Source organism: Genypterus blacodes, unplaced genomic scaffold, assembly GCF_046128005.1.
Source record: "Genypterus blacodes isolate CSIRO-AG114 ecotype Tasmania unplaced genomic scaffold, CSIRO-AGI_Gbla_v1 ptg000072l_1, whole genome shotgun sequence".
Classification (NCBI taxonomy): domain Eukaryota; kingdom Metazoa; phylum Chordata; class Actinopteri; order Ophidiiformes; family Ophidiidae; genus Genypterus; species Genypterus blacodes.
The window spans coordinates 713,405-737,450 of NW_027466882.1; the positions used below are offsets into that span (position 1 = coordinate 713,405).

Here is a 24,046-nt window from a genome sequence, read left to right on the forward strand (position 1 = left end):
CAGAGGTTTGAATTTTCGTGCAGAAGAAGGCAGCTTTAGCAGCAGAGAGAGAGGAGGAGAAAGAGGAAAGTAGCGATTGGAATGCATGAAGGTCCTCCAGGAGTTTGCCGTTCCTCCATTTGCGCTCAGCCGCTCTCAAGCTCCGTCTCTGAGTGCGCACCGAGTCCGACAACCAAGGGGCCGGTGGAGTTGGGCGTGCAGGCCTGGAGATAAGGGGGCAGAGATTGTCCAGAGAGGAGGACAAGGTAGAGAGAAGAAGATCAGTGGCAGTGTCAGGGGAAAGAAGAGAAAAAGATTCAGGGGCAGGGAGAGCAGAGAGAACAGAAGAGGAGAGATCAGTGGGGATGAGAGAGCGTAGATTGGGACGAGAAGAGATCATGCGGGTGGGGAGAGATTGGGTGGGTGGGGAGGAGAGGGAGAGAGTGAAGGACATGAAGTAGTGGTCAGAGAGATGTAGAGGAGTGACGGAGAGGTCAGCGCTAGAACAGTGCCTGGTGAAGATGAGGTCCAGTTGGTTGCCAGCCTTGTGGGTAGGAGGAGATGGGGAGAGAGCTAGGTCAAAGGAGACAAGAAGAGAAACAAGAGGGTGAAGTTTCTCAGTCGGGATGTTGAAGTCGCCAAGAAGGATGAGGCCGGAGCCGTCGTCAGGGAAGTGAGAGACAAGAGTGTCGAGCTCCTCTAGGAGGTCCCCGGATGGGCCTGGTGGGCGATAAACAACAGCAATGGTGAGCTTGACCGGATGAGAGACAGTGACAGCATGGAATTCAAAGGAGGAGGGAGAGAATTGTGACAGGGAACAAAGAGAATATGTCCAGTCTTTGGAAATTAGCAGGCCAGTACCACCACCCCGCCTCGCAGCTCTGGGAGTGTGAGAGAAAGAGTACGCATCAGACAGAGCTGCGGGCGTGGCAGTGTTTTCTGGGGTGATCCAAGTCTCTGTAAGAGCAAGAAAGTTAAGGGAGAGCACAGATGCGTAGCCTGAGATGAACTCAGCCTTCTGTACAGCAGATTGGCAGTTCCACAGCCCCCCTGCCACCACCTGCTCAACATGAGTGGAGAGAGAAGGGTAGATAAGATTGGTGGGGTCACGACATCTGGGCCTGACCCAGTATCTGTGTGGCCGCCGAGAGGAGAGAGTGGGAATAAAGCACATGGTTAGTAGAAGATATACAGTACAGTACATTACTAGGGGCCTCAGAGAAGAAGGCCGCCCTTGGAAGAAGTCGCACTTGAAAAAGTCGCCTGTTGCCTTTGTTCGCCTAGCCTTCGTTTGCCTGGCGCTTGAAATTTTGTTGAATTTTGTTAAATAAAATGACATTGTTAAATAAAATGACATTTAACAAAATTACATGAATTCTAACACTGAAATTTGTAATGAACTGTATCATACCTTCCTTTATTTGCTTTGATTCAATACAAACTACAAAAATAAAATGGCAAACATTACAGATTGAATTGACGTCTTAGACAAAAACTAATAGCAGTTTGCAAACACTGAAAAAGTAATTCATAGAGTTAACACAAAATTTACATATTCTGCATTAATGCGTTATTGAAAGCAGCATGTTTTGGCCACAGTAACATCTAGCAAAGGCAGCAACTTGTCCATTCTGCTGCTGAATGAGTATCCTGGGTATCCACATTACATATGCAAACATTTTTCATGGGCATGTCACTGACGTCTGACAACACTTGATAATATAGGCTCCGTTCAGGGCTCTTTTAGTGTTTAGTTAATGAATGCAGAGACGCTGGCTACCGCTGTAGTGCCCGAGTAATTTATCACACAGTGCAGCTTGTGAATTGCAGTTTGTCGTAGCAGAATTACTCAGCCACTAATCACTTTAATGGAGATTTTTGACGTGCCTCTGGTGCTAGTGGCATAACAAAGCCATATGGACGACTGGTCAGCTCTGCGGATCAGAATTAGCTCGGATGTAACGTTCAGTAAAATGTGACAGCCCTCACTTGTTATTAGAAATGACAGATTTCCTACAGGTGCACCTCTGTTATATATCACAACATGTGTTCCGGTGGATTTAGAACTTTCTTAGGGGAATGGCAAAAAAGTAAAATGTTATTATCCTTTGAGATGCCACTAAATTCATCTGAAGTTAATCTGAAAACCTTGTAGTTCTTTAAATTGGCTATCAAACTCAGCAGATTCATTTTATTTTTTTGTATTAACCTTCAGTAAACCCAGGTCCACAATATCTACAGTAACTAACTCACATAACATAATTCGCCTTACAACAGTGACTGTCTTATAACACCACATAAGACAACACATAAACCTTATGTAAAAAGATATATGAAACAAACAGGAAATGAGAAATTGAATGTTTTTTATTTTCAACACCACCTAAATATAAGCGACCCCTTGGTGGGAGACGTGTGGCAAATGCAGAGCCCAAAGCAGCTGCTTATATACAACTGGCACTGAACGCACCACCCATGTTTCTGCATTTATTCCAGCCAGAAAATGTTCATTTCAAATTGCTGTCAGTCTCACTAAAGCAGAGCTTCTTTACCAGCTAGACGCCTACTCATCTGCTGAAACAGTACACACAACTCTACTTTGTTCAAACTAACCAACTGTATGTAGTATTCACCAATACTGAATGTAAACTACTTGGTAGAAAAGCAGAAACGATGAAGACAGAGGAAGAAATGCAGCAGAATTCATGGTAGCAGTTAGCTGTTTAAAGTGGACTCATATAATGTAAGAACAGGGCAGTTTAAGAGATTTTAAGGGCACAGAGACAAAAGCAGCTGGCAGCAGTCCACCTCCAATATTCAACAATGTCCTGGTGCTATGAGTCAGAGATGGAGCAAAAAAATGCACACACACACACACACACACACACACAAACACAAATGTAAAAAAAAAGCTCCAAAGTAAAAGCTGCAGTTGGCAAAAGAAAAGTGCAATAATAGTCCAAAACAAAGACAGGCTGAAATTTTGCATGGAGACAAGACAACACCAAGGGCAGCATCAGCAGCCATCACAGTGGAATACTGATGGACATGCTGCCTTGGCCGAGATGCTCTGCTGCCCTGGCGTCGGGCTCTCCAGCACCCCCTTTTAAACCCCACTCCCATCAGCAACAGGGGGGGAAGGCGGTCACAGCAGAGACTGGGTAGTGGGTTGAAGGGAATGGCTGCGTCATGCATCTCAATGCAAACCAGGCGCGTCGGACCTGTCAGCCTAAAGAGTCGTCTCTCTTCCCCGCTGACACCAGAGGAACCCCAGCCAGTTCAACCAGTCGTCAGCATTTATTTTCATAAGCGAAGGAACGCCAAGCTGTCACAGTCTGGATGAGAGCACCACCCACGTTTCCTTTTTTGTGTGTATAACTCTAACACACACACACACACACGCACGAAACGGCTCAGTCCCTCTGAAAGTGTACTACCTGTATTGTTTTGGCAAAGCTACAAGCAATGCCGTCGCGATAGTCCATATACAGTACGGCTTAGGAGATTTTAATGTAAAAGGCTTCAGGTGTAAGATATTCGCCTCAATCATCCACAGATGGGGGATTAACAGCTTTAAAAGTCTTTATCCCCAAGGAGATTGCTGACTTTGAGTCATCTATCAGTGTCGGCCCGGCTCAGCAGAAGGGTGTGAGGCCGTAGTCTTTCACCTGCTGCACCGTGCTGCCGGGTATATTCTTTATTTTCAGTATTTTCTTCCTCCACTTCCACGGACGTAATTGCAGTATGAGATGGTACTTTGAGCCGGGGCTGTTCTCATCAGCGCTAAGCAATTACATATACCCCTAGGGGTGCTGATAAAAACACACGCTCCAGAATGAACTCTGCAGTGCCAGGTGATGGCGAGAAGGCTACGGCGGACCCATATTAAACAGAGACTAGGCCACAGCACGATGGAGGTGAATACAGATCACTCCCATTCAAGCACACACACACACATGGACACACACACACACACCTCAGACAAACCCCAGAAAGCAGACAGCTCCCTGGTTCCGGACTGGGACCCTGGGCTTTGTCAGTCTGCTGACCTGTGAAAGGAACTAGCCTCCATCTCCCTCGCCTCATTATAGCAGCCAGTCAGGTCCATCGAATAGCACCACTAAAAATATCACTGCCTTTTGGGAATTGAGGTTGTTTTATGCAGGTGTGTGTGTGAGTGTGTGTGTGTGTGAGTTAGGGGTCAATTCATTTTTTTTTTGGTGTGTTTTTCAAGTGTAGTTGCGGGTTAAAAAACAATTACTTCAATGCACACATGCACATAGAATCCTATTGATGATAAGGCTCCTTTAATTCATTGCAAATTAGCTGCAGACGGGTCCACGTTCTTTGCGGCCGCACCAATAACTGTTAATCCAGAATAATGTGCAGTCTTATCTTATTGGTTCTGTTGTCGACTGATTCCCGGTATTGCCGCAAACTCATTTCTGTGCCGTGTTAAACCGCACGTGGCAGAATTCTGTTTAATAATCAATCAGCAGCCACCTGGTTGAGAGGAGAAATTAAGACAAGATACTACATTTGTTTGTTTTTTTTAACATAGACTGGAATGTACACGACTACAGAAGGTGAGGCCGATATGCTTTTAATGGTCACTCACTGGAAGGCAGACTTTTATCTTGTTGTTTTCACTCTCACTTAATTGGTTTCTTGGTAAACTGGACTATTATTGTTACTTGTTAGTGTGGCCAGTGTGCACAAGTGACATTCAATCGTTCAGCTTTGAGTTTTGAATGAATTTCTAGTGAGAAGCAGGATTCTGGCGCTTAGATGCTTCATAGGTTTTGCGTTTTGTACTGCAGATTCTTTTTATTCAAAGTGTTGCTAAGGCATCATTCATACTCAAACCAATGAGGAATTTGAAGTTTACTATTCATCTAACTTGCATGTGGTGGAAGGAAAATGCCTCTGTGTCCCAGCTGAGTATTCTGCAGCATTTCTTTTTGATTTTGTTTGTTTTTTGTGACCTTCACAAACGTGTCTTGCAGTCGTCTTGCACATGCTCATCCCTTCCCACAGTCTATGTAGACAGGTCTGTGCAAACACAATATCCTGAGACAGCCACAGATGTGAGCAGATGACAAGATTTATGTCACATGTACCCTTATTGGGGCCATTATTTAAAAAAGAAAATAGAACAAACTCAAACAAGCCAAAATCAGATATGATGATGGCTTAATTTGAGCTTTACCAATCATTAATTTAGCCTTGTAAAGGGAAATCTATAGTTCAGATCAGTAATTAATCCCAATATCAATATGTGCTTTGGTGGAATAGCAGCTGTATCCGCCATTTGTTCTGTTTTTTTTGGAGAAAGGAAAGCCCACTCTTTGCTGTTCAAAAGAAACTTTCCTCTCTCACTTTTTTAGCTTCAACCTGTCACTTCAGGTGTCAGCAGAGGTTTAAAAACCTGCAATCATACCTGACGGGAACATTTCATCTAATTAAAGCGGACGGGATGCATTTTCTCTGCCCGAAATTTCCACTTTGCGATCCACACCAAACATCACGCATCAAATCAGGGCATCAAGCAGTAAATCCTATCTTTAAAGAGCCCATCATTTCACACATCTCGCCTCCATCAAATGTTTCACGCTGACTTCAATCAGTTCCTCCTGCTGGGAAGGTCACCGCTTTACTGCAGAAGTTTACCTGAGCAGTGCAGTTGACGACTTATCATGTGAAGAAAGAAGAGGCACACCTTTTAACAACAATTTAAAGGGGGGACATGTTTGAGTTTTTGTCTTTTTCCAATATTGTTAGAGCCAAACATAGTAGTGGTTTTGTGTTGAAGTATCAGAACTTCAGGTTAATGCCTGTAAAAATGAACCCAGCGATACAAACCCACAGGTCTTTGGTCCATTACCTCCGCAATATGTTTACATCAACACTTGACAGATGGGATTTTACCCGCCGACACACCTGCTTAAACACACCCACCAAGTATGAGAGTGTTTGGACAACATCCTCCATTCTGTTCTGTGGATCAATATGTCTTTTAAAGCATTTCAAATGATTCCAAATAGACTCATAAATGAAAATAAAACCACAGCCATCTAGATAATATGTCCCCTTTTACACAACATGAAAATTTACTAGAGATGATTCATCCACTGTATGAAAGAGGATACTTGTTGTGACCTTGAGAGCAGCTCATGAAACATTAATTTCCGAATACGTGGTGTGTTATCGCTAAAGATGGCGTTCATACAGCTTTCACAACTTGTAACCCACTGCTATTCATTTGCATATATGTAATATATTTCCTTTTGTATTCCCACCTCTGCTTTCTTTCATGTTAGAATTGGTCCCGGCGTATTAACTATAGTGTTTAATATTTGCTAATTTGCTTTTTGTAAATTTGAAGTAGTCTGAGCTGGAGCTACTGCAGTGTCTCACTTTCCCCCATTAGAATCAATACTTTCTCATCTTCTCTTTTGGAAAAGATGTAAACAAGTATTTAAGTAAGTGTTTCTGGATTGATCAGGCATCCTGCAGTCTCACTTTGTCTCCATTTGTCTGCACTATAGTTTATGTTGTGTTTAAGGACATTTTTGACATTTAGTCATTTGAAAGATTGAAGTGGAATTGAGCAGCTGCACTGTAAGAAAGCAGATTTTGTGCCATACACAAACACAAACACACACACACCAGCATATGCTCCTGTACAGTCATGCATGCATACAACTTTCCACCATTTAATCTTTGCCAGCACTTCTGAACCACTGCTGTTGCTGCAGCTCCACGGTTCTCTGCTGACACGCTCCTCTTGTCTTCTGAAGTCTGTCTGGTATGTCTGTCTCTTATCTTCTTGCCACTACAGTGCACACAATTTGAACTTATCTTATTTCATTTTAAATGGGAACTTCCTGTCCACGCATTGATAACACTTAATCTCTAGCTTTTTAACGAGAGGGGAGGAAAAAAAAGAGACAGACAAGCCTCCACTCCTTTTATGTCCCCCATCTTCTCCTCTCATCAATTTGTTTCCCCACTTAGCCTCCCTACAATAGCAGTCGGTCATCAATTTATGAAAATGTTCAACTCTCTGGGGCTCCTCTCTCTCCTCTCTCCTCCTCCCACTGCTGCTTTCACCCCTTCGGTCCTTCAGATGTACACCCAGAATAACCGTCCATCACGGCAACAGCACATCCACGCTGCCTCTTCACACCCGTAGGCTCTTTAAGCAGTTTTACTGTGGGTGCTTCATTTTCTCTTGCAGGCTTCTTCCCCGCCGCTTCCCACAGCAGAGATCTTTTTATATTTATTCTATCCTACCCGGTTTATTTTCACAAGTGTTCGTTTGCATGGTGACTAAAAAAAACTCCATTCCAAATGAAAAATATATATATTTCACATCAGAAACACAAGAATACACTTCCAAACAGTGAGGCTTTAATGTTCATTATGCCAAAAAAAGACATGTTTCCCCTCCTGTTCTGTTTATGTGTGAAGAAGAAGACTAGGATCATTTTCTGACGGACATTTATACGCTCTTTTTTTTCTATGTCTTGAGACTGACAGTTGTATTTTATGCAGGAAGTGGCATTCATGTGTCAGAGGCACCATCACGCCATCCTTTACACGACATCCATCATAAACCGCTGGGTGAATGCATTGCTATTTCGCAGCCATCTTCAAAGCCCTGCATGCTGTAGAGCTTGATAGAGGGGATAAGAAACTTGCAAATTAAAAATTCTCATAACCTTTTTACAGAAGATGTCGTCATAGAAGTTCAACTTCCTTGCTGTATCAAAGATTTTTTTTAAATGTTAAAAGTTCTATAATTGGATTTAATGTTGAATCGCCTTAGAATTCTGAAGGTAAAACCACAGCTGCACAGTTTAAATGCTTGATCATGGTTAAAACTAGGATTTGCCCAGGAGTGGGAGTCCCATTTGAATAATTCAAGTATTTGCTGGATTTTCCTAATAAGTATTCAAATATTTAACCATGAATAAATAACAACATCGGGGTATCATCCAAACATTTTTTGGCAAACTGACTTTCAGAATGTACTCAAGAGATCCAAGCCCTGACCTCTCAGTGTGTCAAGCTACTTTGTGCACAAAAAGACAATAAAACTCTGAAAACAAATACCAACATAACAAACAATGTTTAAATATTGGAACAGTAGGGATCAGCACTGGTTAACACTCAGAATAAAATAAATGTAATTCAATAAGCAACACCATTTTTTTCCCACTCCGTATTCCAGCAAGGAGGCGTTCAGTTATAAAGTCTTTAGGCAATAAAGGAAGAACACAGAAGAGCCACATCACTTCCACCTACATACTGAAGAAATCCTACAAATACTAAGGATTGCGAGGGTTAAGTAGCCTGAACGCACAACTATATGGCCGCATCTATACAAAACTGAAAAAGAAGATTTGTGTTTCATGTGATACCCATTGATCAGTCACGTTGTTATTGTTGTAAAAAGAGTAGGGGAATAAATAAGAGCAAAAAAGCAACATGACACTGACAACTAATGCAAAGGTTGAATCCTGCTCACGGAAAATATATCAGAATGCCCTTGACATCATTGTTCTTGTGGTAAGCACATAAAATATACTTTTCATTGTTGAATGTGCATATCAGCGCAGAGAGTCGTGGTCAGGCAATATTGTAGATTTGGGTACATTTGGGTGAGAGGAAGCTATTTGAGGACAAGAGGAGGAGTCAGCCTGCACAGCATTTCTGCACTCGGGAGTGAAAGGAAAAATAAAATGAAAAGCAACAACAGTACAGCTGAGGGAAATGATTTATGGTGATGTGAAGCTGCAGCAGGTCTCCCTAACAGTGCCAGCTAAGAGCAAGATAAGAGGAGGCAGATAGGATGTTTCCTGACAGACAGGGTGACAATCCAGACTCGGCGTGTGTAAACAAGAATGCAGCCATCTCTCCGAATCCGACGACGGGGTTAACACCTCTGTCCATCAACCTGCCGCTCGTCGTCGCTCACGGGGGCCCACCCCTCGCCTCTTGACTGACAAGGTCCAGGGAAAGGATGATGCACCTTCTGCCGCGGCTGGTGGGTGCCAACATGGCTGGCAGAGGGAGTCGGTGGCTGCCAGAGCTTTATTAGTTTCCTTCACACCCTCAGTTTGCATGAAATCTGACAAGGTCAACAATCCTTTTTTTTCCTGTGCTGTAAACAGTCCTCAGAGCCAAGAATCCCTTCAAACACGACTGAGCAGAGTCTCTGGAAATGATAGTGTTTCAGATTAGCATCCCACCAACAGCTCAGCTTCTTGTACTGACGGTATTTGGCGCTGTAGACTAATATTGCATATCATTTTCATATAACTTACAGTATATCTTAGAAAGGGTGCCCAGTTCCTCAGTCTAACACTGATCCCAAGCAATATGTTCAATAAATGTTGGCCAGGTTGCTTTGAACTTCGCTATGAATATTCTTGTGTTGACTGTCTTTTCGCATCGTCAGTTCAATTTTGCACCGTCCTTAATTTAAGTCCATCACAATTAGCTGGTAATTCATAATGTCCAGAGGATGCAGCTAATTGTCCCGCTTGTCTATGGACGGTGGAAACACTTGGTTGGTTCCTCAACCCTTGAAGTTTGGAGAAAAATGTTTCAATAACTCCTGGCCAGACTGACATTTAATGTGCTGTGGATAATAATAGTCACCAGAGGATAATTCTTTATTTCTGCGACCCTCTGACCTCTCATCTACCATCACCACATCACAAATCTCTTAAACCACAATTTGAGCCAATATGGCAATGTGACTGTGAAATCAATTTGGTGGAATTTCATTTAATATGCTTGGAATATTCAACGCTCCCAGAGAACAACGCCTAAGTGCTTTTGTTAATTTCTGCTCAGCCAGCCTGACTGCCGGAGGGTGGCCGTCCCTCTGTCCAACACTTGTGGTCCAAAGCAAGATGTTGGAATGACTGCTGGCCAGACTGCAACTGTGTAAGTGTGGTATGAATAGTAATGATGACCAGAGGATGATTCTTATGATTTTGTAGACCGTCTTAAATCTCGTCTAGCACAAAGCATAGTCCACTTTCCCCAAAACTATAGATCATAACAGTTTCTTTACATGTAACTGCTGTACTGTCATTACATCACTCTTCCCCAGCGGCTGATCCCCAACGATGGATGTATTTGATTTGGTATTTTGGTCAAATTTTGGTATTTTGGGAGGCAGTAGCTCAGTGGGTAGAGCTTCCGCTTGGGAACTGGAGGGTCGCCGGTTCGAGTCCCTGCCAAGGTGCCCCTGAGCAAGGCACCGAACCCTCAATTGCTCCCCCCTCTGCGTAGGGTGGTAATGTAATGTAAGTCGCTTTGGATAAAAGCGTCTGCCAAATGCTCGTAATGTAATGTAAAAAGCATAAGGTTTCAACAACTACTGGAAGGAATTTCCACGATTCCTATAGTATGATTATTTCTTAATCATCGTTGGGTCAAATTCCCCACTCGGCATGATTTGAATCTGAAACAGTGTGCCTTGGAAACAGATTATACTCTCCCAAGGGGATGATACCCAGGGGGTGATATGGTGACCCACTAAATGTTCATGTAGTGGCAAAATGAAAACAATAAAGAATATTCATAATTAAGAAGAAATGGAGCGATTGCATTGACCTTTATGAGGGTATTCATGCTAGCCAGAGGATGAAGCATTACCATTGTAGACACTCTTTCCATTCCTGTCATGCCACCCTCAGTACAAACCCTTACACACTCGTAAGGCTCTAAGAAGAACAGAATTGGGTTGCTTTATTTCAATGGGGTAGAAGAACTTACAAGGGTTCAGACTTTTAGCCTTTTATTCCTTTACAGTGACAAAGTCTGTTAAACCTGCAGTGACACATGCTTTGTGATCTGGTAAGAGCCAACCGTTCTGTCTTCATTTTATTCAAGTCAGAGGGAGTTTGTTACCTCGGCATCATCTAATATTACATTGGTAACCCTGAATACAAACGAGACCAAAGCTAAGGGAAGAAGACAGAAAACTTAAGTCAGAGGGATCAACCATCTTTGTGAATTCTGTAATTTACTTCAGTGTCTCATAATGGATTGTAAATCATCAACCGAGTACAGATCTGGAGTGAACACGGCGTCCTTGATAAGTTGCGCCAGGTTGGAATCGTCTCCTAAAGTGTTTTGGCACCATCAACCTGAAAAGAATTGGTAATAACCTTCAAATGCTCAGTCTCACCTTTGATCATTGTTCTTAGAGACAAACTGGCTATGATGGCAAAGACTTCATTCCAATTCACTGACAGCCTTGATTAAATGAAAATAAACTTTAGAAATGAAGCAAAATCAGACAAATTTCAATGATGTGTGAGGGAAGTTAGCCAGATAAACCCTCGCTTACACAACACATGGTCTCCTACTGAATCTGCCACTCACATTTTGACGAGAGCAATTTTTAATAGGCTGGAATATGAAGACAGTTTCCCAATGCTCTCATGCTATAGATAGTTTTGAAGCCAGGCTGTCCGTACCACACGCCGGCTACAACGACTCACACTCCTATCTATTCTAAGCTAAACCTGCTCCATTTGAGGTGATACTGACAAAATGTCAAATGCGTTGGCCTTTCTCGAACAGCTTCCCAACCCCCCGGGGGGTCTTTCAACCATTTGGAACATGTAACCGATGCTACCGCTGCCCCCGCTCTCTTTATCCTGCGGAAACCCAATCTGCAAAGTATGGAACACTTCTGTGATTCAGTCAGACAACAAATCCCCTCCCGGTGCAACAAACAATGACCCCTGCGCTTCAGACTCTCTTTTCCCACTGGCCTCACCTGGCCCCCCCAGCTGCTTTACATTCATTCATATTCCATACACGCACGTGAACACACACACTGTTCCTCTGTGTCTCCGTTTCAGCCTTCTGGTTTGTGTGTGTGCGTCTGTTTAGCTTACGGTTGTATAGCTCAGATGTGCAACCGCTTTCATCCCATGCAGACTGACCGGGGAGGTGGAACAGGCGACAAGAAGGGTGAAATGCAATAACCTGTGAGCTCTCTGTGCCCCTGTCAGCACTGTCTGCACCCTGAGGGGCCCAGACCACGATGACCAGCACCCACGACAGTACAGATTACACAGCATGCTGTAATAAAACCCTAACAGATGGAGAAAAGTGAGATTACAGCCGTGTCAGAATATTCATACCATCTATTAATACCACAGTAACCTCTCTCCTCCTCCTCTCCGGTTTGAGCCCGTAGTGGAATGAGCACACAGCGCCCTCTTGTGGTGAAACACTCCCACTACACGTACAAATTCACTTGTTTTTGAAGTTTTAATCTCAGATATTAAAACACATTACAAAGTCAGTATGCAAATACAGTCGTTTGTTAAATTCAATTCAACAAAAATGCATGTTTCGAACAAGTAGCAATAGCAATTAGCGAGGATAAAGATCATAAATTAGTTTGCAGTTTGCATGTTGGAGGCTTTTTTTATACTAATAAATATGACTGCTGTAAAATACCAGGCATACCAATTTTGGTATATACTGTCTATTTATATACTGACTTAAACAATCATGTGGTACTGAGATACATGTTTTGTGTAAGAACGTCACAATAAAAGAAAATAAGAGCCGAGAAGTAAAGTAAAGAGAAGATTTCCTACTTACTGGAGTTTCCAAATGAAGTCGAACAATAAGAAAATTAGTGCAGAAGCTTTCTTTGTTTCTTCCAGTGAGAAGAGTTCAGTCTATAGTCTGTATCGTCTTTAAATTGGGGTTCCAATTCACTATGTAAAGGTGAATTGAAACACTGCACGCTGAAGCCCTGCCGACTTCACTCTACACACAAACGTTGAGGGCAGACATTGTCGCAACCATTTTCCTGTTATTCTCCAATGTGCAAAAACAATACAGCTTCCACAAGCTTGGACCCAAAGCGACAACACAACACACACAGTGCAATTTATCCCAGCCATAAGTGTCACTGCGAGTGACAGTAGAGGACTGACGCCGCCGCCACCGCCGTTGCTGCTGCAACAGTGCGGCATCAGTGAGAGGATGTGAACGGACATGTCGGGCTTCATTTTCATGGTCGGGGCCAAGATCGGGGACAAGCAGCACTACCAGATGTTGCTATTGTTGTATTTCTATAATAACGGAGTGTGGATAGAGCAAAGGGAGGAGGAGGAGAAGGAAGAAGAGATGGAAGTTCGGCGAGATTGAAAAAGGACAAGCTGAGTCGTTGGCATTTTTGTGTAAATAGGGCCTTTTTGACGTGCGATTGAGAAGCCGTCAACGATTACATATATAAATATAATAATGCAGAGTAACAGAATAAGACACGCATTAGATGCACATTTTAAAAGAAGGGAACGCACTTGCTGTACTGAGCTAGAAATGGAAGATACTAGTCAGCTATTATCATCCACATCTTCCGTTTTAGCTTAAAAACTCAAATCTTTGTAGATATCTGAAGGCAGCGGTGACAGACGGACTCAAATGAAAGCTGGTCGACGCCATTTTGGATCAGATAGAATTCTCCTCTGCTTTTATTTGGGTCTCTTTTGTTCAAAACCGGTTAATTGTAGTTATTATTAATTGTGTAAAAGGACACACAACACACTCTGTGGGCCTGGTGGGTTCGAATCCCCATATCGGGGGTCTTCAGGAGGTCGATGAAGGTGGATTGAGCCCCGAAACTGACCTTTGACCTTTTTCCAAATCACAACCCAAACCAAGACAAGCACGAGTAAAACATTTTTAAAAAAAGAGAATCAACCCAAAATAGATAGAAGGAAACTAAGACCTGATCCAAAATGTGATCAACCCAAACCAGATCCGGGGCGTCTTCATCAGTTTTACCGCTCACCGTCTCTGCTGGGGTCGGAGTTGACAGGGAAGTCGGCTCGTATCCTCTCGTGTGTGTAAAGACGTAAAGGTGTGAACAAGCGGACCGCTACTTAGAAGTGCATTAAAAATAAATACGAAAACAAACCCGGGAACGCTCTCTTCTACCCTCGATGTAATGAACCGGCTCCTCCTCCTCCTCCTCCTCTCTCTCTCCTTATCTTAAGAGAGGAAAAAGAATCTACGACCGTCTGCAGGATTGTTGTGGGAAATTGTTCATCGATGCAATCTGACAAATTGCTTCGCTCAATAACTGTCACATAGAATCAGAACCAAAAAAAAAACAAAACTAAAACGTGATCTTATTAACAAACAAACCAACAACCACAATAATACTGACTGAGTGGTGAGCAGGTGTGCTAGAGTGTCACAGGAACTAGTGCTTTGTGGTGGTCTTGGCTTTTTTTTATGTGATTTTAAAATAGAACCCATCGTCGGCCCTGCATGGAGACTCGTTCGCGGTTTCACTCTTACTCACTTCCTCAGCTTGTTGTTGTCGTGAAGTAGAAGCTTATATGTTTATGCTATGGGTGTCTTTGTTTCTGAGGAGAAGGCTACCCTAGTGCTTGGTTTGTAGGCCAATGCAAGTTTTTGTGTGTATTTGGAAAAAATCTGTGTTTTTTACAATTTCTGTAACAGCTAAACTCACCAGTCTATACCTGCTCTAGTGCATGAAAAGTGAGGCGGCCTCATTCCACGTGGTTTTCTTCCTGAGAATTGTCCTTTATCACCACTATCTGTACCCCTGATAGCTGCCCGCTGGCGTTTAGCTGCAGCCCCTGAACCCCCTCAGTTTGCGTCACCTCCATGTGGCCGTGTGTCTCTTCCCCCTCCATGGTCACCTCCATCCCCCCCTGGACCATGACGGTACCGTCTCTGCCCGACTCTCCGGTCAGCTGCAGCTCCATCATTCCTACTGCCTGCTCCACTGGAGCGGGGTTGATCTCGATGACGGCGTGCTCCTGGCTGGCCTCGCCCTGCATCACCTCCTGCTGCACCAGCACCGTGCCATCCACCACCTGGCCTTCTATGGGCACCAGCTCTCTTCCCTGCTGGCTCAGTTGGACAAGCTCGACACTGCCCAGCTGGCTGGAGTCCTGCATGGTGGTGGTACCCAATAGCGTGAGGCCAGACGACGGGTGCAAGCTAATGGTATCTGTCTTTCCGTCTCCGGCTACCATGTAGCGGGTGAAGAGTTGCGAGCCGGCGGGGAGCAAGGTGACCGTGTGCGCCGACTGGCCCAGGGAAGCCACGGGCAGGCCTGCCACAGTGAATTGCTGACCCATGGAGGACAGGGAAATGGGGGACAGAACGGTGAACTGCTGGGGCTGCAAGGTCGCCTGCTGGCTGATGGGGGAGGTGATGAGCGTGGTGGTGGAGGCCGGCCTTTGAAGGCGAGGTCGTTTGGTCGGGCGCTTGGTGGGAGTTTTGCTTTTGGGCTGCGGGCAGGAAAGCAATGCTCGCTCCTGCTGCTGCTTCCTCTGCTCCTCCAGCTGCACCTCCAGGTCTAGAACAGAGATTTTTGTACATCCTTAAACAATAACTGATATCAGAATGTCACCAGGTCAACACAGAAGAGAGGCTTGAGTTAGGAAATGTTCAATAGGTAAGCATGTGTCACAGTCAAATGCATCCACATCCACATGGTACCAACTTAACAATTAGCATATCTAAATGATCTTGTATTGACATTGAATAATAACAGCACAGTGAGTAGATCAAATGCTAAAGCTGTGCCTTTGCCTGAGGGAACTACTTCAAACTTTAAACTTTAAAACTTTAGTCTACAGCATAGATTCAATAAGACTGAGTCACAAAAAAAGACTCATTTGTTCTGCTGTGATTGAATCTGTATTGTAACTGTACCTGAACAAGTTTGCACTGAAAAATAAACTTGGTTGAACAAATACACCGCCCACGAACAATTTAAACATAGAGCTCATAAAGCTGCAGTTGTTCTACTCACTGCTTAGCGTGCTGAGGATTTGCTCCTGGCTGGGATCCGTCTGCTGTTTCCTCTTCTCCAAGGTTCTCTTCACCGAATCCAGCAGACCAAACACTTGGGCGAGGTTACTGAGCACTGCCACTTCTACCAGACAGGAATCTGGGATCAGTGCGGCAATCAATCACACGGTCACTTGGTCAGACGGGAAGAAGGAACAAACGCAGCTGGCTTTTTGTTTGGGCCAAAATATCAACTCAGCGGCCTTCGTACAAGGTTTCTGCTGCTCATGTCTCTCTATAACGCTTTTATTCTTTAGACTTCCATCAGCTGAATTTGTTCTTTCATTCCATTTCATGTTATTTCATGCACCGCCATCGTGTGATATCAAATAAAAGCATCCAGATTCCATCTCACAGTTTGTCGAGCCGTTAATCAGTTAGGGCCGATTTTACACCTCAGATTAAATTGCGAATGGTATCCAAATACGATAAAGAGATAAATGTGCACGGAACATATCGTAGCAAACTCTGCCAGACTGCATAAGGATACGATCTAGCTCACTCTCCATGCAGCTGAGATACGCTTGAGAGGTCAAATCGGTCTACGAGTTGAAACAGTCAAAGTCTACGAGTTGAAAGAGCCTCATCTTTCCAGCATTGTTTACTACTCTTACTAATGTTATTTTTGATGTAGGAGTGAATCAGCCACAACCCAAAAGAGTTTAGGGCTGCAGCTGCACCTAATTGAAACCTGATTATTTTTTAACGATTAATCTACAGATAATTTTTTAACGATTAATCTACAGATTATTTTTAACGATTAATCTACAGATTAATTTTTCGATTAGTCGATTAATCTATAGATTATATTTATTACGCAATATAGCAATTATTCCCCCCCCCAAAAAATATCAAATTTATCTCATTAATATTTCAATATTTTCTTCAATCCTCTTCTCTTGAAAACCAACAAATGTAACAAAGGTTTTTGCGATGCATTAATCCACAAATAGCCACCTTTTGACTGATAATCTGCGTTTTACAATCCAACATATGGCTTATTCAATTCAAGTAAAAACATCGAAGAATTGAAGATACACAAGCCTACTGACATCCGGTCAGAGGACGAAGAATGATCCAGATAATGAGAGCAAAAAGAGGCCTATGTCATACCAACCCTTTGTCTGATCACAGTCTATATAAGCACAGTAACGTACCAGCATCCTGTAAAGCAGCCGCTTGTCGTTGCTGCACTCCGTTCAGCAGCTCCAACAGCTCATTACTGATGTTAGTCACCACTTCTCCCAGCAAACCCACATCAGCGATGCCCTTCCAGAAGTTCAGTGTGTCCTCTATGGACACGCAAACAACAAACAGCAGAGTAGATGCGTGTGTGTATGTATTGTATATAGAGAGTTTTAAAGATATAGCCTCCAAAAGAAAAGATACTATTGTTGTGATGTTAATGATGCGAGTTGGGATGTCAGAACCCTCACCTGAGATCTCATTAAGTTCCTTCTTGTCTGTAGCTTCCAGTGTGCCAGAGCACCAGTCCACTTTCCCTGTTAGAATCTCCGCTCTGTCCTCTCCCACCGGACCCCCATTACCCAGGACCTGAGCTGCAATTTACACAGACATTATACTTTAAACAGAGAGGAGAAAAGCTTTGCATTTAGGAGCAATAAGGACAGAGAGAACAAATAACGTGCAATCATGGATGCAGTGAGAAAAAAGATGAATTTAACTCGTAAAGTTCTCAAAAAGGCTCATGCATCTTGCAGCCCAGTAATAATAAGCGCTGATCACAGCTACAGCAGATTGCAAATGTGTAAGTTATATAATGGAGAAGCTTCCATCCAAGCTAAGCTGGAGCAAACATATCACACCTGTTTAGATGTTTCCTTTACTTGTTTACTACTAGTTTAGATTTTGTGCGAGAAATGGCCAAGCAGGTTCCGTTTTAGTTACTTCACTGTGTTGAACTTGCATTGTTTCACATCTAGAATGTGAACAAAGCTATGGTTGACAGAACCTTAAAATAATATTGATTGACTTACATGATTTACTAACAGACATATTATTGCCAAGGAATGACAAATTGGCGAGGTCGCTTGTTCTGACCCTCAGTTTTAAACAATCGCTGACGTGAACAAATAGTATGTTTCAAATATAAGTTTTCAATAGTTCTTTCCCCAGAGGTTCTACAGGTTTCAACAAGTTACATGTAAGCCTTTTTAAGACCTTTATGATAGTGATTCAAACATTTTCAAGTAAAGGAATATATTCACATTCTACATGAATTTTAACTGCCGATGACTTCACTTCTGATGGAGGCTCGGGAAGAAGGTGACTCGCGACTTTAAGTGGCGGCGAGCTTTACGGTGCCCATCAATTAAGAGCAAGACTGGAGTTAATGGAACTTTATAAAACTAACGTCAACTTCATGAGGCAATCAAATTTTTAACACCTGTCAAAATCCTATTTAAGACTTTTTAAAGGACCTGTGGAAACTCTGCTTGCACAACAAGAACTCTCGCTGAAGTCAAAGTCAGATTACATCACACTATTGCACAGGGGCTGATGTGAACAAACTGCATCAAATCAATCAATCAGCTCAGGGGGTTGATGAGAGCGAGTGCTTGATCACTGTGCTGCTACTCACATTGAGAGGATGTGGGGGTGGTAAGCCCGCTGCCATCTGGAGGGAACCGTGTGTTGTTAATTAAAAGGTCAAACTTGGTGCTGCGACACGTGTTGGTACACAGTGTGCTGTGCTGGTAGAAGTCTAGCTGACCGGAATCCATCATTTTCCTGGAGGAAGAATGGTGAAGAACAAGACAAACAACATTTAAACCTGACGCTAACATGTGCCTGGATGCTGATTGTGTGAAGATATGTATAAAAGAAAAACTGCCTTTCGATTTCTGCCTCAGAATATCAGATGACACTTCCTCGTACAGTTACATCATTCCTAAGTTGTAGTTAACGTCTCATTTCAGTTACACATCCTGACATGGACTTTCTGAAATGTTACTTTCCCACTTATTGCACCAATCCAGAAGGAGGTAAACTAGTCTGATCCTTCAAACATCAATAAAGAATAGACAAATCACAAACAATCAAAACTGTCTATCGCCGATTTGTGAAGCTGTGATCTGCAAACATTTCTTCAAATGAGGACGGATGAAGGTTTGTTTCATTGTGTGCATTTCAATGCGCGGCAATAAGCTGTGTACTCTAGGGATGTAAGTATTTGCGCATTTAAAAACATTAACCCTTAAATGACCATGATGAGTGTTAAACCTAATTGTATGAAACCACAAATATAAAATAAGTAGCTTTGAGATAGAGTGATAGAAATTTGAGGACTACGCACTATAAACAGTATGCTGAGTCCATTTACGAGTCGCATCTAAGCTTTTAGATCATTTCACAAAGTCCAGCCAGCATGCATGTCGTGAGTTTAATACTGAAAAGCAGCTTTTGGCTTCTAAACCCCAAAAAATTGTTTAGTCTCCTCACCTGAGCATGACTCCACCCATCCTGATGGCTCTCTTCCAGTCTTTCAAGGTGGCTTTTCCAGAAATGTGCACAAACTGCTTGGGGCTGATCAGCTGGTCTTCATACTAGGGGGGAAAACATTCAGTGTAAGCACACAGAGGTCACCGACTCCACTACAGATATCACAGCATAGAGGATAGAGACACCTCAGCGTTATTCCAGTCCTTTCTTTTAATAATATGGGTAACTCAATTCTGACACTAACTTGGGATTGGATTTCAGTAATAAACCATAAAGCTATCTTTTGATTCATTGCAATGAAAGCACTGTCTTATGAATGTGTCTGAATGACCTGTAGCGCCATCATTCAGGACAAAACTCAGATATGGTGGCTTTCCTTTTACTCCTTTCATCCTAAAAAGAGGACTTTTGTTGGGGAAACTTTGGGTTTGAAACCAACTAATAAAACTAACCTGAACCCTGAGGAAATGAGTTATAGCTATAGATTCCAAAACAATGACTGAACCAACCTTCACACACTTCACATTGATTCCTGGGCACACAAATTTCTTGACCAGCAACACTGCTTTACAGTCACCGCATGTGATTGGACAGCCGATTTCAACGTCGTCTCCCTCCTCCACCACAGTTTGTTCTGATTGGGATTAGAGGACAGACAACATTTGACCGTTAGGGAAACTAAAGGGAAACCAAAAAGGAAAGGGATTGTGTGTTTTTGTAATATTATCGGTAAACTCTATCCATCAAGACGCTGAAGCATCGTTCAGAGAGTCTTACCTGGACTTGCTTCAACAGCCATGACAGCTGCGTCCGTTTCGCCCGTCTCATCTCTGAACAGAAAGTGTGTTATTTTACATGTATTCCTATTAATATTCAGAAATATGTCCCCGTGAAGTGTGAATCTTCCTTTGTTAAGGGAATTTGAGCTGCTCATGTGGCTCTCCAGACTAAAGCGTGGTGTAAATTCCATCTGGTACATACCCTGTTGTGATAGGCTGGAGCTGCAGGATGACCTGAGTCTTACTGGGGTCATCGGGGTTGCCTCCATCTTCAGCCTTCACTATCACCACCCCCTCCATGGACACTGTGACCTCGTTGTCAGCGGTTGCCATCACACTCAGAGCAGAGTAGAGGTGGAGGCTGCTTTGAAATAACGGCTATTCAGCAGTTTGCTCATCTGAGAGAAGACAACAGAAAAGAGAGCAAGCCTGAATGAACAATATCATATTCATAGAGACAAGATAGTTTTCTGGTTCTCTTTTAACATACAGAGGTTTAGACAGTATTACATTACAGGGTGACTATGTTTTTACTAATTAAATCAGGTCTACTGCAGTCTAAAGTCCTAAACTTTGGCTTAAGAGTCCTAAGAAAGTCATGATGTGCTCTCCATAAAATTCAATGCCAGGAAAATAAATTGTATAGTTGATTTACACAAATTCATGGCTATTTTATTACTTTCTACTATAGAATTTATTTGAAAATACACAGATGAGAATAAAAAAGTACTGTTTGCGAAAATGTATAATAAGTTTTTCTCAGTCAAACTGCTTAACTTAATTCAAGTCACATGTCAAAAACAAGTTTATTACATTACAAGTGAATCAAAATAAACTCTTTGGAGATTATGTCAGATTATCCACACCCTTGCATTACACTTTACAAATACAAAGCTCAATTTTAGGTCCCAAAATGCAAATACATATATTCACATTTAAACATAACTAATTCATTAAGAAACTTTTCCAGCTTTATTTATCATTTCATTCATCATGTCACAATTGATACAAAACAGTACTAAACTGTATTTAGAAGAGTCTCTTTGTCATTTAAAAAATAAATACAAATAAAAATACTTATCCCTCTTTAATCCGAATATATAAATCTTCCCCTTTGACATAATTCCACTGTTATTGCCCCAAACCCCTCCTCCGTCAAAACACGCATCTGAGCGAAAACTAATAATTCGACATTTCTAGATCATTTTGTGCCCTGACTTTGCATAAACCTACAACGACTTGTGACAAATGTCTTAAATTGCGTTCAATTACCACAAACTCCTATCAATAAGAAGGACGATATCAAACTTGCTTTATTGTATTCTAAACACACTTGGCTATTTTAAAAAGAAAACGCCAGTCTGTCGTACATCTGACGTACATGTGTGTGTTAAACCATCAACCATCAACACCACAGCTACAGCATCGGCTTTATTGTTGTCAAATCACCGCTAACCAAAGTTAGGAGCCTAAACGGGCCACGCAGAAAGCAGCAGATTGCTTTATGCTATCTCTGCTTCCTCTGCTTCACAAGCCGGGCTAAAAGCGGTAGCCATTATGGCCAACGTAAAGGGTGTAACTTGTCGTGAGGGAAACTGCACAGTATAGTCTACTACACAGTTCGACGCGGCTAAAGCTTTGCATTTACGGTGTGACGATTACGTGCCGCTTGTCTATGAACCGTACGTCCCTTCGTAACTCTGCATTTTAACTCTCCGCTCCCCCTCAAAATGACGTCTCCCTGTGCGGCGGCACGTACAGCAAACAACGGCGCGACGACGACGGCGTTACCCTCCATTCTGTTCGAGCCTGGCTGCGTAGAACGCGCTCCGACGCACACGCGAACCTCCCAAACCTAGCGTTAGTGTCGCGGTTCGACAATTTTACAAGCAATTACATTAAAATGATATTGTTGGAAATTAACGTGCTCTTACCGTTTTATGAAGCGAAACACATCCCTAGATTTGAACAGAGCTACTGCGCATGCGCTCTCATCTGCTATATTTACTTCCTGCCGCTCGCCTTGTTTTCACGCTCGTGTAAACTCTGTCGAACGATGTAAATAAGCTACTTTGCGATAAAGAAGGATGGATAGATTGGTTGTATTTGTCGACATATTCTGTATTTGCATGCTTGTTTTGGGTCATTGAACGCAACCCCGTCTGCCTCTGTGGGCGACTGTTGCGTCTCGCGTGCATGTGTGGGTGCTCTTGATACACTGTAGTCATTGTAATGGTGATATTAATGTAGTTAGATACTATTGAAACATCGAATAGCAAATCAGTTTGGATTTAATATCAAACTATATCACGAAATGTACGGTTTAATGTACCTCTAACTCGGGTGACGTCTGAAATTGTGCTACGCTATGTGTGTAAGTGTGTTTCTCCATGCCAGCTTTAAATGTTCCTTATCTATATGGAATGCGTGTGGTAGGTTTAATACGCCGTAAGTTCAGGGATGTGAGTATCGGTGTATGATCACGTTTACTCTGACATTGCTTCCGAATTTGTGTATAAAACAACGCACGCTGTTTTCGATGTTTCCGATGGATTTATCGATACAATCATTTTTGGGAACAGTGTCCGAGAACTTTATGGCATATATTGCAATAATATATCAATGCGCCCCCTATGGAGTTAATGGTCGATACAAACATCACATGGTTTCAAATCGTGGATATTTGTCAATATCCACACGCTGCATATAATTTCATTTTTAAATACACGTGTATGACGTATGTATGTTGTTTTTGTTTAGAGGAGGCAGCGACTCTTTGAAACTCAGGTCCTTAAGTCGAAGTGAAGTCAGTTAAGATAAGGTTGAACTCTTTAATGAACAAGGATGAAATTGATTCCATATATCACGTAGCTTACACACACAGCTGGTAGAAATTGACAAGAGAAGACACAATTTGTGATAAAGCGGGGAAGATACGATTTCATTTATATTTCACTCTTTGAGACGGGACGCCGAGATAAAAGATCATCAGCAATCCCTGTTGTAAAAATTGTGCTTCCGAAATCTCTTGATGGCGATTCCGCAAGAGAAGTGGTATGCCCCACTTCTCCTGTGCGACTCATGGCAGAAGCCCTTTTTAACGATGTACTGGACTCCCCACTACATGAGCTCAGCGAACACGCTATACACTCATGGTGTAAATATTTGCTGCATTTCTCTATGTGTGTTCATTTCTCTATTCTCTGTATTTTGGATTACGCCAACATTAACATTATAGAGACATTATACAGGATATGCTCGTAGACATTGATATCCAAAAACAATTTAGCCGTGCAATTCAGACCGTCGAAGAGCATGATGGGTAAAATGCTGAGCAACCTCGTGTCGTCTGACTGGCTGTTAATCGGCGAAGCCATTCGTTTCCTTCGATTCATTCGTCTAAAACTGATGTGGTTTCGTCGTAAACATAGTTAAAATTTCGCAATATAAATGTTATTTTGTTAACATTATGTTATGTTATTTCATTGCGGATATTCCGTTTTTCAGAGATGGATATTTTCCTTTTAAATTGACTGGGTATTTCTATTTACAGAGATGCGACAGAGATGCCACAGTAGAATAATTCAGTTTCTTGACAGAGCACCACTACAATATATATAACTTTAATTAATAACCTCCCCGATGGTGCAGTCCGTCACTAAACATGAATTATTTAAGTATTAAGTACGAAATCGAATAATCTGTTCTGAATTAAGGATAAATAAACTCTGTCTGTGTAAATAACGGGCTTTTCCTTTTCTTTATCGTCAGAAAAAATAGAATAAATGACCGAAATAGAATAAACCATCTAGGTCATTGCGATGTTCCACCATTGTGTCAGAGGAGGGCGCCAAATCCTACCTTTAAATAAGACCGCAAGTCTAAACATTATCCATTAGACATCTATATATTGTGATGATTAATAAAATCGCACC

The 24,046-nt window shown here is 42.4% G+C and overlaps 1 protein-coding gene and 1 non-coding gene across 3 annotated transcripts; both read right to left on the reverse strand.

Moving 5' to 3' along the window:
- Positions 1-12,279: 12,279 nt before the first annotated feature.
- Positions 12,280-22,254, reverse strand: gmeb1 (glucocorticoid modulatory element binding protein 1). 2 transcript variants are annotated; one of them, XM_076157165.1, is made up of 10 exons: positions 22,046-22,254; positions 20,314-20,509; positions 20,110-20,162; positions 19,842-19,966; positions 19,333-19,436; positions 18,473-18,621; positions 17,307-17,429; positions 17,028-17,162; positions 15,833-15,955; positions 12,280-15,373 (listed from the first exon to the last, which is right to left on the reverse strand). In XM_076157165.1, exons 2-10 carry the CDS (start codon positions 20,442-20,444, stop codon positions 14,556-14,558), a joined length of 1,761 nt encoding a protein of 586 aa, XP_076013280.1. In that variant the 5' UTR covers positions 20,445-20,509; positions 22,046-22,254; the 3' UTR covers positions 12,280-14,555. The 2 variants fall into 2 exon arrangements, with proteins under 2 accessions (XP_076013280.1, XP_076013279.1); XM_076157164.1 differs by having other exon boundaries at positions 15,833-15,970.
- An 822-nt stretch (positions 22,255-23,076) lies between these two features.
- Positions 23,077-23,210, reverse strand: LOC143005922 (U11 spliceosomal RNA). The gene has a single exon (XR_012964129.1). It is a non-coding gene; the product is annotated as a U11 spliceosomal RNA (small nuclear RNA).
- Between the last annotated feature and the right edge of the window lie 836 nt (positions 23,211-24,046).